The sequence below is a fragment of the Eschrichtius robustus genome, chromosome 2 (assembly GCF_028021215.1).
Source record: "Eschrichtius robustus isolate mEscRob2 chromosome 2, mEscRob2.pri, whole genome shotgun sequence".
Taxonomy (NCBI): domain Eukaryota; kingdom Metazoa; phylum Chordata; class Mammalia; order Artiodactyla; family Eschrichtiidae; genus Eschrichtius; species Eschrichtius robustus.
This window is the reverse complement of record NC_090825.1, coordinates 126,112,496-126,128,201: the sequence shown is the minus strand read 5'-3', so window position 1 is coordinate 126,128,201 and position 15,706 is coordinate 126,112,496. Positions and strand designations below refer to the sequence as shown.

At 50.4% G+C, this 15,706-nt stretch overlaps 1 protein-coding gene across 5 annotated transcripts in view; it reads right to left on the bottom strand.

The window, feature by feature from the left end:
- Nucleotides 1-1,192: 1,192 nt before the first annotated feature.
- ARHGEF37 (Rho guanine nucleotide exchange factor 37) overlaps nucleotides 1,193-15,706 on the bottom strand; it is a 74,093-nt gene continuing 59,579 nt past the window's right edge. For all 5 annotated transcript variants that reach the window (XM_068536169.1, XM_068536172.1, XM_068536173.1 and 2 more), the window contains 6 exons: nucleotides 14,202-14,312; nucleotides 13,195-13,524; nucleotides 9,965-10,093; nucleotides 7,158-7,353; nucleotides 5,480-5,637; nucleotides 1,193-2,956 (listed from right to left, as the gene is read on the bottom strand). In XM_068536169.1, the coding sequence (XP_068392270.1) occupies nucleotides 2,747-2,956; nucleotides 5,480-5,637; nucleotides 7,158-7,353; nucleotides 9,965-10,093; nucleotides 13,195-13,524; nucleotides 14,202-14,312 (1,134 nt within the window). In that variant the 3' untranslated portion in view covers nucleotides 1,193-2,746. The remainder of the gene's footprint in view (nucleotides 2,957-5,479; nucleotides 5,638-7,157; nucleotides 7,354-9,964; nucleotides 10,094-13,194; nucleotides 13,525-14,201; nucleotides 14,313-15,706) is intronic.

Sequence of the window (15,706 nt, the reverse complement as noted above, 5' to 3'; positions counted from 1 at the left end):
GATAGAGCTAGGTCTTGGTGCTGAGATGAGGTCCTCTGGGAGGCCTCACTCCAGCTGATATTCCCTGGGGTCTGAGGTTCTCTGTTAGTCCAGCGGTTTGGACTCAGAGCTCCCACCACAGGAGCTCAGGCCCGACTTCCGGCCTGGGAACCAAGATCCCGGAAGCTTCATGGTGCGGTAAAAAAAAAAAGAAGAAAGAAAAACAGGAGCAGTACAATATCAAAGAATAAAAAACAAAATAAAATTAGAAAGATAAAAAATATATTAGGAAAAATAATGAATCAACAAGGTAAAACAGAACCCCAATCTAAAAGAGGAAAAAAAAAAGAAAAAAAAAAGAAAAAAAAAAGCCTTGGCTATGGGAGCGGAGTTTAGGCGGGGCTGTAACTTAGGTGGGGTGGGGCTTAGGGTGGGGCAGGACCTAGGCAGGTAGGGGAGCGAAGTTCAAGCGTAGGACGGGGCCTCTGTTTAGGACCTGCGCAGAGGGGAGAGGCAGCACATGGAAAGGGGGGCCTCTGGAGTGTGGAGTTCCAGAGTTTGGGGGTAGGGCCCTGAGTGAGGGTGTGTGGGTGGGGTTTAGGCCCAGCGCATTGGACGGGGTCTCTGAGTGTAGGGGTAGGGCCCTGGGTGGGGTTGTAGGGCCAGGGCTCGGGCTTTGCACGTTAGGAGGGAGGCTCTGAGGGCAGAGGATTAGGCCCGGGAGCCCAACAGGGCTCCAACTGACCATATTCCCTTCCGTTCCTGTGCGCCCCTACCCCACTGTCTCCCCCAGGGTCTCCCCCGTCGCCGCTGGACCCCTAACCATGGGTGGGTCCCGCTGGGTGTAGGAACTCCTCCCCTCCCTCAGCCACCCCTCAGGGGTGCTGGTCCCGGAGGTCTGGCCTTTACTTTTTCTCCCCCTTCCCTCTCTCCCACTCCCTCAGGACCCACGCGGCTGGAGGGGTCCTAGGTGGGCAGAGGATCAGGCCCAGAATCTCAGCAGGTTCCTGGGGGCCTAAGTGGGTAGGGGAAACCTGGCCACGCTCCCTTTTGATCCCCTGCCCTCCCAGTGGTTCCCCAATTTCCCTCTTTGGGCATGGGATCCCTTCCCCTCCCCTAGCCGCCCCTCAGGGGCGCCAGTCCCCTCCTGCCTCCACTTCTCCTCCCCCTTCACTCCCTCCATGCCCCACGTCCTACCCGGTCACTGTAGGTTCCTCCCGTCCCCTTAGGTGTCCATGGTCGCCCATTGGTGCCCAGTAGGTGCCCTACTTGTGAGGAGACGCGAATTCCGCATCCTCCTAGTACACCATCTTGACTCTCCCCTCTCTGTAATATATTTTTAAATGATCTGTAATTTGTTTTAAAAGTTACAGTGGATCACTTTTCCCTCTCCTGTGAATCTTGCAATTTATGTGAGCCCCAAGTTACAACCTAGAGATGATGATCCAATAGCGGCTGCACCCAAATTCGCCCCAGCGGTCAGTCTTCCTTGAACAGGAACTGTTTTGAGGGGCTCCAATTTCTAAGTTCTAGAAAGGGATGACAATAAGTTTGATCTCACCAAGTTCAAGAGTTTGGCTACCTAGATTGCAGTGTTGGGAGGGATCCTGGGTTTATGGGAAAGGATGCCACAGTGATTAATAATGTCCGTCATGGCCATGGGCATGGGAAGCGGCCAGCCGATAGCTGGGGCCATCCTGAGACCACTTCCTAGACATCCTGCAATTTACATTTATATCACACTTCACGGCTTGCAAGGAGCTTCCACATCCTTAGCATCATGTCATTCTCACCACAGCCTATGAGTTAGGTCTTTATAGATGGGAAAACTGAGGTTGTGTCCTATGTCTGAGGGGCCACAGCCAACTGACATCACCTCCACTGTTGCCTCCAAGCCCTCAGCAGCCTCCTGAAACCACTGGGGGTTCCACTGGCTCCCCTTCTTCCAGAAACAGAAACCAAGTCATTACCCACCCACCAGGCCTTTAGTTACCTGCTTCACAGAGTTTCCTCTATGATTTGCATACCCCTCTGTCTCCTAATCCAGAGAACACAGCAGCAGTGTACAACTGCTGCTAACAGCCTCACACACCCCACCTAACACACCCTCAAAACTCCCCTCTTCCCTGGAGCAGCCTCTGCATTTGCCTTAACACATTCCAGAATCGTGACTTGCTCACACCTACTCCCTGGCCCAGCCAAAAGTCTCCTGGGAACCTCTCCACTGCCCCGACAAGCCCTCGTTCCCCCGCTAGAGAGGGCTCCCAGGGGTTCATTGCCCAAGATAACTCAGCTCCCAGCGTGGAGAAATAAAAGCTGACTGGTCGGCTGTTGTATCTCTTTATACCACAGGAAGGAAGTGAACTGCCAGGCCATGCGGTTCTGGACTCTCCAGTGTGCCTCCCTGCAACCACACAGCGCAGAGGTAATGCTCACCTGGGTGACCCACTCCCATGGGCAGGCCCGGACGGGGCACAGGTAAGATAGGCCATAAGCAAGTCCTAGCCAATCGGCTGTGACCTGCCATCCCAGGTGTTGTGACTCAGGTTGGAACACCCTCTTCATGCAGACATAATGAGCCATCCTGGTTGGAGCCTTTCATGTCCACCCACGCCAGGCCCACCTACCTCTTCTGGCTGCCTTCGGGGTGCCCTTCACCCCACCCTGGGCTGATTTCCCCATCCACCCCCACCTTCTCTTTGCTTCTTTTCCCTCCCAGGGTCACAGCCTCTAAGCCTCTTGGAACATGGGCTCCAAGGAGGGCACCCTAAGAGGGCAGACTCCAGCCCCATAGAGCTGGACCTGGGGCCCTGGCCAGGAAGCTGGAAGGCACATAGCCCCTCTGTCCGTTCACTTCCACAAGGCTCCATTCTGGGTTCCCCTTCTTGTCCTGGGCCTCCAGGACAGTCACCTGCTGGCCTGCCTGCAGACTCACTTCATGGCTGCTTCTGGCCACAAAGGGGTACACTGCCACCACCTGAAACACACGGGGAGCGACACAGAAATGGTCAGGGTGGGAGGACAGACAAACCTGACCTAGAGAAGCTGTTTATCCTCTTCCCTCCCACCCGACTCAGTCCCCGTCGCTGAGCAGTCATTGCCTCCCAAATACATCCTTTGCCCAAAGACATGGGCTACTTCCGCTACTCCCACTGCTAATAGCTACTATGTGGCAGGCTCTTTGCCTGGTTTTGATTTTCACAATTCTATAATTCTGTTTGCCCCATTTTTCAGATAAGGAAATTGAGACTCAGAGAAGTCAAGGAACTTATTCAAAATCACAGAGCAGTGAAGCTGGTCTGTCCGACCTCAGAAGGGGTGCCCTCAGTCCACTGCTGCCATCTCACTGAGCAGGGGACTCAGCAGCCCTTCCCCACCACCCTCCTCAGATCAAAGGGTGTCATCTGCCCAGGCCAGTTTCCCAGCTTGGAGCAGAGACAGGAAGGAGGTTAGGTGGCTTTGTTGAAAGGCAAAAAAAAAAAAATGGAGGAGAGGGCATTTGTTAGGCTGATATTTCACCTCCCTGGGCCTCATTCTCATCATCTGTGAAATGGAAGTAATGATATCCTTCCCTCCAGGTAATTGTGGGAATTTAATGAATGGATGCCTGTGCCTGGTACATAGTAAGGGCTCAACAAATGCAGGCTGCTTTTGCTATTTTTACCATGACTTTTACTACTGTGTGCCAAGGCTCAGGAACAATCAGGGGCAAGGGGAAACTGGGATGACCCCGTGTGAGTCCCACTGAGCAGCCCCACGACCAAAGAGGAAGCGGCTGCTGTGTCTGGGCAGATGGATGGCTGAGCTCACCACATGAGCCCCTGGGTGGGTGTTCCGGGACACTACCCACACTGGCGGGCACTGGGACTGAGTTCGGTGGCCAGGCTCTCTGGTGGGATCCCTGTGGGTTCTTTGCTGATGGGTGAGTATGTCCAGCAGGAGGCAGCCCTGGTGTACCACTTCTAGCTAAGGCTCCCGGCACTGGCCTGAGAGCCTTCCCAGCATGTGCCACAGCTGTACATCACAGCTTCCGCAGGCTTCTATGCAGCCCTCCTGCAGCCCACTCCAGGCTCCCCCAGCCACCCTGGCCTGCAGCATCCCCTGGCTATTCACTACAAGCCTCTGGGCTCCCACTCCTCAGCCTGGGTCCTTTCTGTTGTTCATCCATCACCTGTGAAGCTCCTCCTTTATAACTGTGAGTGCAGCCTCCATTTACTGAGGCTCACATGTGCCAGCCAGCTAAGTACCTCAATCAGCCCTCACAGCGACCCCACTAAGCTTCTGCCCCGAAAAGCCTTCCCAACGCCTTTTGTTTTGAGATATAATTCACATGCATACACTCACCCTTTCAAAGTGTACAATAAAGTAGTTTTTAACATGTTCCCAAGGTTATGCCACCATCACCATGATCTAATTCCAGAACATCTTCATCATCTCAAAAAGAGACCTAGACCACTTAGCAGTCACTTCCCATTCCCCCTGCCCCCAGCCTCTGCCACCCACTGATCCACTTTCTGTCTCTATGCAATTGTCTATCCAGGACATTTCGTATAGAGAATCACACATTGCATGGCCTTCTCGACCGAGCTACATGTGGTAGCATATGTCGGCACTTCATTCTTTCTTTTGGCTGAACAATATTTGATTGCGTGGATGCGCCACATTTTGTTTATTCCTTCATCAGTTGATGGGCATGGGTTGTTTCCACTTTGGGGCTGTTATGAATAATGCTGCGACAAACATGCATGTACAAGTTTCCCGTGGCTTTTAAGAGAAAGCCGACACCCTCACCAAGGCCACAGGCCCTGCTGGCTAGCCCCGCCCACCTCTCCAGCCCACCGCGCTCACCGCCCCAGCACCTCACCGTCCCAGCCCCACTGGCTCCACTCAGTTCCTCACTCACCCTGTCCTCCCCGGCCATGGGCCTTTGCATTCGCTGGGCATGCTTTCTGGGAAGCTCTTCCCATCCACAACCCTTTATCCCATTACTTCCTAACCACCCTTCAAATCTGAGCAAAAGCATGATTCTTCTCAGAAAGACCTCCCCTGAACCTCTCCCACACCTAAGGCTCTGGCACTTAGCACTAATAGAACTATGATTATTTATATTATTATTTTATTAATCGCTGTTTTCCCCACCTCCCAGATTATAAATTTGAGGAAGGCAAGGGCCAAGGTTGACTTCTGCTCATCACTGCATCTCTCATCTAGCACAGTGCCTGGTGAATACTGAATAAATGAACAAATGCATGAACAAACGAATGAACGAAATAATCCCACGTGCTCTGCTAATGGGGAGTGAGGGATTAACTCCCTGCTCTTGATGTGGCAAGGACGAGAGGCTCCTTTCTCCAGGTCCCACCCTGGCCAGGACACTGGTGTGGCCACTGACCAAGGCCCTGGCCTCACAGGGTGGTAGCCCCTCTGGACAGGAGGAAAATCAAAGCCCCACTCCAGATGGCCATGGGGATGTGAACCCCCGCCCCTCTTCCAGGCTCACCTGGGTCACTGCTGGGACAGAAGGGACCAGGGCCAAGGTGGGCTCTGGTGTCTGACGTTCGGAGTCCCTGTGAGGCTTCGCCTGCCCTCTGAGCTCCTCCTCACGGGGGACCATGTGGTACAGCTCCAGTTTCCCAGCTGGCACGTACCCTCGATGTCCTGCAGGACACACAGAACGTTATCTGGCTGTGGATCACACTGCCCATCCCTTTCAGAGGTAGAGGAAGTCACCACCATTCATGGATGTGAATATCTCCAATACAGCTTCTTCACACTAAAATGGACCTCAAAAGGTTATCTCGGAACCTCACAAACTGCCCCCTCGCACCCTGCACTCACTCTTTCTAGCTTCTGCTTGTTTACCCCAGTGACAGGGAGCTCATTTCCCACAGAGGCAGCCCACTCCATTTGGAACAGCTCTGGCAGAGATAAAAAGTTCTTCCTCGGACTGGTATGAAAACTATTTTCCTGGTGCTGGCACCACTGGTCTCCTTTCCAAGCAAGGCCACTTCCTCACTGCAGGACTGCCTTTCCCAGGAGGCAGAAATTGCCTTTCTCTTCTCCAAGTGCCCCCAGTTCTTTCTCGTGTAACAGCTACTCCAGTGGTGCTCTGGTTGCTGTCACTGTGAATGGCCATCACCTCCTGAGAGCTTGCTTGGTGCCAGAACCGGCATCTGATCACCTAGTCTTTCCATCAACTCTCGAGGTCCGTATTGTTATCTCCATTGTATGGCTGAGCCAACCGAGCTCAGAGAGGCTCCATAGCTCCTCCGGGATCATGCAGTTAGTACAGTGCAGAGTTGGGGCCCAAACCGGGTCCTCTTGACCCCAGGGGCCTGGTTTTAATCCCCATTCAACTGTTTCTCAACTTGAGTTAGGATTTTACCCTTTCATGATTCTTGCCAGATTTGTACCATCTTCTTAATTTTTTTAATAAACTCACTTTTTAAAACTTAGTGTTGTACTATATAATAATGAATAAAATCATGGGTTTCTATACTAGTTATATTTTTTCTAATACACATTAAAATAATGAATTAAAATAAAATGTCTGAAGGGGAAAAAATTGTCGGCAGATCCCCTCCCAATCATCCTGTGTAACCCTCATCTTGTGGGTCACGTGCCCTTCTGTGGAAGACACTCTGCTGGGCCTTCTCCTCCTGGGTTCATGGTGCTCCTTGCTTCCTGCCCTGCTCCCTCCTGGGGCCCCTACATCTGAGCAGCACATCCAGGGACATGACCAGTGCAGAGGGAACAGGATAACACCTCCCTTGTTCTGGATGTCAGACTTCTGTCCACACAGTCAGGATCTAAACATCCCTTCTCTGCGTATCTCCATCCCTTCTCCATCCTTCAAGGTGATGCTGAGTTCTCTCCACACAACTCTGTCTACACAAATGATCTGTGAGGTCCCCAAGGCAGATCTTTGTCTTCCTTACACAGCACCCAGCACACAGTAGGTGCTTGATAGCAGATATTGCAATGTAAGACTGAATTTCTCTTTTTGGCATTTCATGCACCACACTAAGCCGGTTGTACCCCACGCCCTCCACGTTCACCTGTGTTCATTCCCATCCTGGATTTGGACCCCTGCCCACAAGAGTGCCCATGTCTCCCCACTGGCTCCTGTTGGACAGTTTTCCCAAAGGGCGGGGAAGTGCCCATGAAGTCCCACGTACCTCCAGTGTCCACCAGCCATCGGCTGCTGTTGCCTTTGGTGTCCTTGTCTTGAAGGAGGGCTACGATGTGGCCCCGAGGCAAAGTCAGGTCCACAGTCCCGGACCCGCTGATGTTGCTTGTCACCTGGTACAGCTTTCCTGGGCCATACCTGCTCAGGAGCGCCTGCACCTGGCGTTCAGCCCCTGGAAGGAGTGGCTGGGTGAGAAAGGACAGAGACAGACACAGGTGTTGGAGCTGGAGTGTTAAAACTGGTGCCAATGTTGGCCCACGTGCTGACAGCTAGGAGTCCTGGGCCAAGCCCACCTCTGCTGCCCATCGGCCCATCCCGGTCGGGGCAACCGTCTCCTCACTAATAGATGGCTGGATCAGATGAGAAACACACGCTCTTAGTATCCAAAGGCATTTCAGAAGAAACTTCTAACTTAACTTCTAAAATCCTTCTCTGGTCTAAACTTCTTGGGTTTTCTAAACTCCTAAGGCAGTTTCTGAATCTCTCCATTACAGAACTCCAGGACTGGGGCCTCAATTCTGCCCATACCATCAAGCTAAGCTGTCCCACAGGAAAATGCCTTACACACGTCTTTTAACCCCAATGAGCAAAACTATGAGCTTCATGTGGGCACCAGGCCTTACTCGCCTGGCATCTTAAACAGCCAGTACAGGGCCAGCACACGTAGACACACGTGTGAACAAAGAGAATATGGTTTTTTATTCCATGCGTTTTGAGTCCACAAGTATTTATTGAGCCCCCTACCATGTACAAGGCATGGTAAGCCTTGTGAATGGCATAGTAGAAACAGTTTTTCCCTGATGGAAATTGCCATCTAGTTGAAGAGAATGATTCAGTGCACTTTCAGGGCATCCAAAAATCTCCTGGCACTGCCTTTGTTTTTTCATTCACTGCTTCCAGCAAAAGTATCAACAAGAAGGGACTCAGGCGATTGTCCCCTTTTTGTAAAACAAAGAAGAAATTTAAAATGTTGGATATAGATTTATTATATATTCTCTCTCACTAGATATATATGGATGGATATATATTCATCATATTCTATATGATTATTTCCAGGTGGAGAGGTGCTGGGTGTAGGCAGGTAGGCAGAGGTGCCCTTCAGGGACATTTGGGCATGGACTCTGTCATTACCCCTACCTCCAATGGGTTCCTGAATCAGGATCAAGAACCAGGAGAACTCCAGTTTTCTAAACAGGCCCTCAAATGGAAGTGGAGAGACAGGGTAGCTCTTTTTCAGAATGGTGTTAACAGGAGTATGGGGTAGCAAACGTTTGCCTTCTTTCTCAAGTCTCTACCCCTACCTGTGCAGAGACCAGCAGTGCTCCCTGGAGGGACCGGGGAGGCCTGTAAAGTTCTCACTGGGACTCTCCTGTCCTGGGTGGCCACCTCACTCCTCTGGGTTCTGTACCCGTAGCCAAATAAGTCAAGAATTTATAGGAGGGTGTGTGCATGTTGCAGGGGTGGGTGAGAGAAGGTGGGGAGGGTGGGGCTGGGCGGGGGGTCTCTTCTCTTCCTACCAACACACCAGGACTATGATGTTCCCATTTGTTTTTTATTTTTTCTGTATCTTCTCTTTTTTTTTTTCTGCAATCAGCATGGATTGCTTTTCCAATAAGTGTTATTTTGTCTTAAGTAGAAAAAGATAGAAGTTTCCATGACTCATCTGAGTGGCTGCTCTCTTCTTGATTTTCTGCACCCTTCCTCTCCCCAAGTTGCAGAGCCTGTGCGGCAGCCCTGATGAGCGCTCTGCTGGGGCGTCTCAGGGTGGGCGAGGAAGTGGGGTCAGCTGTGGCCCCAGGAGGAGTCAGCCCCGCTTGAAGTGCACATACACCTCTGACGGTCTTTGATGTCCTCTGTGCTCTGGCCAGGTGCAAAGGCCACCTGTATCTGTCCAGCTCTGCTGGGCTCCTTTACTGCCCCCCGTGTCTCTGGGGCCCCCTTCTCCCTTCCGGGGAATCTTGGAGCTGTCTCCTGACCCTTCACTTCACATCTCACATGTGACTGAATACAGTTTGTTTTCTCAAACCAGGTTTCATGATGCTCTGGGAGCCCCTGCTCCCTTCAGCTATTTCAGTTACTTTTCAAATGTAGTAAAAGTAACGACACAATATTTTATATATTCTTGAAGAATTCTTCAAGTGGACTGCAAGATACCCTTTCGTTATATTTTAGAGAAAAATGCTTTACCAAAAAAAAAAAAAAAAAGACTTTGGCTGGCCAAAGTTTTGTAAACCACAATGCAGCTGAGATACTGTCCTTTGCAATTAAAAATTCCACAGCAAAAAGAAAATTTAAATGACTTCTTATTCAAATTTTTTATTCATCCTGAATGCTGGTATCTGAAGCAGGTTCCATGAGAAGGTGGTGAGGAAACGGTACGAAGAAGTTCCAGGTTTCAGGTTAGCCGTTATGATGTCTAATTTCACCTAAGAGTAAAATGTTTGCGTTTTCCCCTTCCTGACCTGCTCTTATGCTTACTGGCCATGAAGAGCGTGTGTGTGTGTGTGTGTGTGTGTGTGCGCTCTTATGCTTACTGGCCATGAAGAGCGTGTGTGTGTGTGTGTGTGTGTGTGTGTGTGTGTGTGCGCTCTTATGCTTACTGGCCATGAAGAGCGTGTGTGTGTGTGTGTGTGTGTGTGTGTGTGATTCCCACCCAACCCCAAACCCCAGCTCACAGAGAAAGGAGAGGGGGAGGAACACTGGGAAAAGAAAAGGGAAAGGAAATAGGGGATTGACCTCACTCCACTGGCAGGTGGAGGACTGGATAGTCTTTGAAGGGGAAGGAGGGACACTTACTTGTGTGGTGGGAGGCGGCAGCACTTTCTCAAAGTTCTGTTGAAAGGAGTGAAGCTGATGACCGGTCTGGCCCAGTGCGTCCTCCACCAGCTTCCTGAAGGCTGGATCAGAGACGTGGTGGTGGGGAAGCTGGGTGGGGACAGACACTGTCATCAGAGCCCTCCTTGGGAGAGAGGGGACAGGGAGACCCTGACAGCCACACTCCAGCCCCAGATGTGTTAGGACGGCCCTTTATGTCTTGGTCAGCTGTTGTTTTGGCCTGGCTACTGCCCCACCTTCCTTTAAGAAAGCGTCCCTCTTTGGGGGTCCAGCGGTATCGCCCCTTCTGGTGCCTGGCCACAGGACTGGCCGTCACGGCATCCCTTTTCCTCAACACTGTGATCGGTCAGGGAATAGACAATGGAGCAGAGCGAGGCCAATCGGAAACCACTCATCAGATTTTTTTTTAATTTTTAAATTTATTTTTTACTTTTTAATTTTTTTTTTTTTACAGTAGGTCCTTGTTGGTTATCTATTTTAAATATAGCAGTGTGTACATGTCAATCCCAAACTCCCACTCCCATCAGATTTAGTACATGAAGGCTGAGAATGAGAGGATGACTCTTAGATTCTGAGATGTAAAGGTAAATGCTTAGAGTTGTTGGGAGCCACTCTCTCCAACTTTGCAGAAAGGGCCTGCTTGACAATAAAGCCAACCCAGAGAGGGAAACAGCCAGGAGATGGAGTGAAAGTCAGAGCCTCGACGACACTGACTGCAGCTGGGAGACACTGACTGCAGCTGGGCCCGAGGCTTGATTCCCCTCCTCAGCCTCCCAGTTATACAGGTCTTTATGCCTGAGCTGGTTTGGAACCTGAGGAGTTCTGAACGATGGTGCATCCTGGGACCTTGGCCCTGTTGGTCATCTCCTGCATTCTCATCAGACAGCCTAGGAGTGACCGGGCCCCACAGCTAACAGAGACATGTCCTCTCTGCTGGTCACCAAAATCACCACGCTTCATTCTAGCTCAGAGCCTTTCCCCTACCCCCAGGATGAAGACAGATTGAGGTTCTACCATGTGGGCCTTTCCCAGGCTCCACAGGACTGTCCAGGTGAATGGGCCATGGGACACACACAGGAAGCTGGCATCAATCATTGACAGGCCCTAACATTCTGTATTACAGGATCAATCAAGAAATGTCCTCTTTCTGGGACTTCCCTGGCGGTCCAGAGTTTAAGACTCAATGCTCCCAATGCAGGGGCACGGGTTCGATCCCTGGTCAGGGAACTAAGACCCCGCATGCTACACGGCGCAGCCCCACCCCCCCAAAAGAAAGAAAAAGACAAAAAGAAATGCCCTCTTTCTGCTCTTATGAAGTTGACTTCCCCATTACTGTACCCTAGAACACTCCCCAGCCCTGCACATCCCCGTCTAAATACAAGGGGGGCTGGCCACCCTGGACAGAAAACTAGAGGGTGAGAGAAGAATGAAAAGATCATCTAATCAAATTTACCCTCTGCCTTCAGGAAAGAGAAATGCTTCTTTTTGCAGATGGTTCAGGCTTAATTCAAAAAGAGTGTCTGAGACAGAACTCTGTACTAAATGCTGTGAGGGCCAAAAAGAAGAAAAGCTCAATGAGGGGAACCAGCTTCATCCATCAGAACAGCAGGAGGCAGGCTCTGATAAGTGCTTAGCAGAAGCACATCCTAAGGGCTGCTAGAGTACAGAGGATGGGGAGGTGGGTTCTCCCACCTGGAGGAGGGGGATTCTGAGAGCTTCATGGAGAGATTCATTCATTTGTCATATATTTGGGCAGGTCCCACCATAGGCCAGGCACTGCGAAAGGCATGGGGGCAACGGGGAGGGACATTCCAGGCTGAAGAAGGAGTCTGTGTAAAGGGGCTGTGGTCACACTCAGAAGTGGTGCACTGGAAGTGGAGGCTGCAGATGCAGAGTGGGACTATGGGCTGGAAAGGTAGTGATGGGGGTGGGTGGAAAATTTTAGAGGAATTTTTATGCAACACATTGGATGGGGAAAGCTGAGCTGGGGCACATGAAGCACAGGAGACAGCACGCGGTATAAGCAGTACCGAAATTTCTCCAGAGCTTAGATCCACAGGCCATTAAGCTCTGATGTTGATATCAGAGAGAGATTTAAGAGTTCTTTCCTATACCAACCCAGTCTTCAAAATTCTAAAATCAAAGTTTGCACTTGGAGATGTGTCTAAACCTCTTTGTGACCTATTTATGCTTTCAGCAGACAGCTCCTTTTATAGGCTGTCGGGCGCTATGGTTCAGAGCCCAGCCTCTGGAGTTGAACTGCCAGGATTCAAATTGAGCTATTAGCTGTGTGGCTTGGGCAAGCTGCTTAACCTCTGTGCCCTGGCTTCCTTTTGAAACGAGAATAATAATAATACCTACTCTGTAGGGTTATTGTGAGGATTAAGTGAGACAATATATGGGAAGTGTTCCAAACAGATGCACCGTAAGTGCTCACAAGGAGGCAGCTGCTAGAAGTAGTAACAGTGGCAGGAACACAGCTTGAGACATTTACTCCTGACTGTGTAGAAAGGACCGAGTCTCTGTTACCTACTTCTTTTTTTTTTGTTTTTTTTGTTTTGGCTGCATTGGGTCTCCGTTGCTGTGCGCGGGCTTTATCTAGTTGCAGCGAGCGGGGGCTACTCTTCGCTGCAGTGTGCAGGCTTCTCATTGTGGTGGCTTCTCTTGTTGTGGAGCACAGGCTCCAAGCGCACAGGCTTCAGTAGTTGTGGCACACGGGCTCAGCAGTTGTGGCTCGCAGGCTCTAGAGCGCAGGCTCAGTAGTTGTGGCACACGGGCTTAGTTGCTCCGTGGCATGTGGGAATTCTCGCGGACCAGGGCTTGAACCTGTGTCCCCTGCACTGGCAGGCAGATTCTTAACAATTGCGCCACCAGGGAAGTCCCGTCTGTTACCTACTTCTAATACACTCCAGGGAATGTCCCCAAGGCCTGTATTTTCCCAGCAGAGCCTCCTGTGCTTCTGAGTCCCAGAGCCTGAGAGTGGCCTGGAGTCCCAGTTTCACCCTTGCTTTCATGGTCTGACTCTATTAATGGAGGGAGAACAGGCATAAGAGAGATCCAGAAGGTCCCCACAACCTCCTCCTAAGCACCTGTTGGAAGGCCCAGCCCAGCCCCTGCAAACAGCTGGCTGAAGGGGTGACCAGGCCCTGCCTGGCTATTCCCCAGGGGCACCCCAGTCCCATAGGCCTTACCTGGGCCAAGCTGCCCTCTGCCCTCTGCAGCACTTGCTTTGCAAGGTCCGTCTGGAGGGTCACAAATGTGCACAGGATCTGGCCCAGCCACCGCATGGCTAGCTGCTTAAACTGTGGGAGCTCAGCCACTAGCAGGGAGTTGAGTGCCTCGTACGTGTGCCGGGACGCCTCTTCTTCATAGGTCATGCTGCCCACCTCCAACAGCTTCTCTTGCACCCTCTCGAAGTCCAGTAGTTTGTCCAGACGCTTCTTGATCAGATTCTGAGGGCCAGCCAAGGCTTTGGCCAGGCTGCACAATGGCTGCCACACCAGGGCTTCCAGCCGCTGTTTCTGTGGGGAGATGTGAACTTGGGAGTTAAGGAAGGAGGTGGCAGAGGGCGGGGCACAGGGGGAAGGGGCTTTGGATGTGGGCAGGACTGGGCTCCAGTCCCACCCTCACCGACCAGCTGTGACCTCTAGCATGACATCTAACCTTTCTGGGCCTCAATATGCCCATCTGAAAAATGGGGACAATGTATGTAACAAGCTTAGCAGAGTGCCTAGCACAGAATAAGTATTCAATATATACGTCACTTCTTAATACGGTTACTGTGCACAGATGTTGAAAAAATTTTGTATGGAATGGTGGTCAAAAGCATAGTCCTTGGGGCACAGGTTCTAGCTTGCCATTGACCATCTGAATAACCTGGGAGGTCACCCTCTCTGAGCCTCAAGCTCTCATCTGCAGAATGGAGCTATTAATAGTATCTACCCTGTAAGCTGTGTCGTGAGGATTAAATGAGGGAAAGAACGTAAAGAGTTTAGCACAGTGCTTGGCAGATAACAAGGCTCAGTAAACGTTAGCTGGGGCTATTTTTATCAGGAAAATGCACTAATAATAATCTCTGCCCTGCTGACTATCCAGGACTGTTATGGATGTGACAATCGTGGAAAAGGCCTGGCTTCTAAATATTATTCTTATAGGCTCTGCCACCTGCCTAAAAAAAGAAAGGAGAAGTTCTGCTCACAAACTCAGGGAAGGCCTGGAGCTGCAGGTCTCTTGCCAGGTAACAGTACTGCACCACAGGTCCCCCAGGGATGTCCAGATCGTATTCCTGGGGCCGGAAGCGGAGGAAAGCCTAGATGGGGTCAAATGAGAGAGCCAATCATGGCCTGTCGTCGCCATCTCACACCTGAATCCCCCTCCACCACAGACCAGAAGAGGTTGCCCAGGCTGTCTGCACACCCTCCCTGTGTCTGCACACAGCCTATTCTATCCTTGCACAACTTGGGTGATTAGAAAGTTCCTCCTTAGACTGAGCCAACATCTTTCTGCCTATTCAGTGCTGCCTCAACTTCACACATTTGCATATCTCCTTTGTGATTTTTTTTGCCATGTCCATGTTCCTTGAGTTCTATTAATATTTTTCCTTAAACGAAATTGGGTCATTTGTAGAGATGTGGATGGATCTAGAGACTGTCATACAAAAGGAAGTAAGTCAGAAAGAGAAAAACAAATATCATATATTAACACATATATGTGGAACCTAGAAAAATGGTACAGATGAACAGGTTTGCAGGGCAGAAATAGAGACACAGATGTAGAGAACAAACATATAGACACCAAGGGGGGAAAGTGGTGGGGGTGGTGGTGTGATGAATTGGGAGATTGGGATTGACATGTATATACTAATATGTATAAAATAGATTAATAAGAACCTGCTGTATAAAAAAATAAAATAAAATTCAAAAAAAATTTTTTTCCGGGCTTCCCTGATGGCACAGTGGTTAAGAATCCGCCGCCAATGCAGGGGACACGGGTTCGAGCCCTGGTCCAGGAAGATCCCACATACCGCAGAGCAACTAAGCCCATGCGGCACAACTACTGAGCCTGCGTTCTAGAGCCTGAGAGCCACAACTACCGAAGCCCACGCACCTAGAGCCCGTGCTCAACAACAAGAGAAGCCACCGCAATGAGACGCCCACGCACCGCAACGAAGAGTAGTCCCCACTCGCCACAACTAGAGAAAGCCCGTGTGCAGCAACGAAGACTCAACACAGCCAAAAATAAATTAATTAATTAATTTAAAAAATATATATTTTTTTCCCTTAAATCAACCTAGCATCCCTATTTAAATCAATGCATTAAAAAAAACCACCTTATAGGGAATTCCCTGGTGGTTCAGTGGTTAGGACTTCGTGCTTTCACTGCCGAGGGCCTGGGTTCAACCCCTGGTTGGGAAACTAAGATCCTGCAAGCCGCATGGCACGGACAAAAAAAAAAACCACCTTATGATACTCCCATAAAGGGAAAGCCAATAATAATTGCCATAAATAAGCATGTAAGAATAACTGCTATAAAAACAATGCTATTAAGTTCTGTCTGGGCGTGATGGCCTGTTGAAGGCTTCCAGCCGGAGACTTGTTCTACCTGTTTATTTAAGACATGTCAGAAAAAGAGGCTTTTCCTGGACTCTGAGGATTAAAAGAGAGAGTCATTTTCTCGCTATGGGATTCCACGTCAACACTGTAT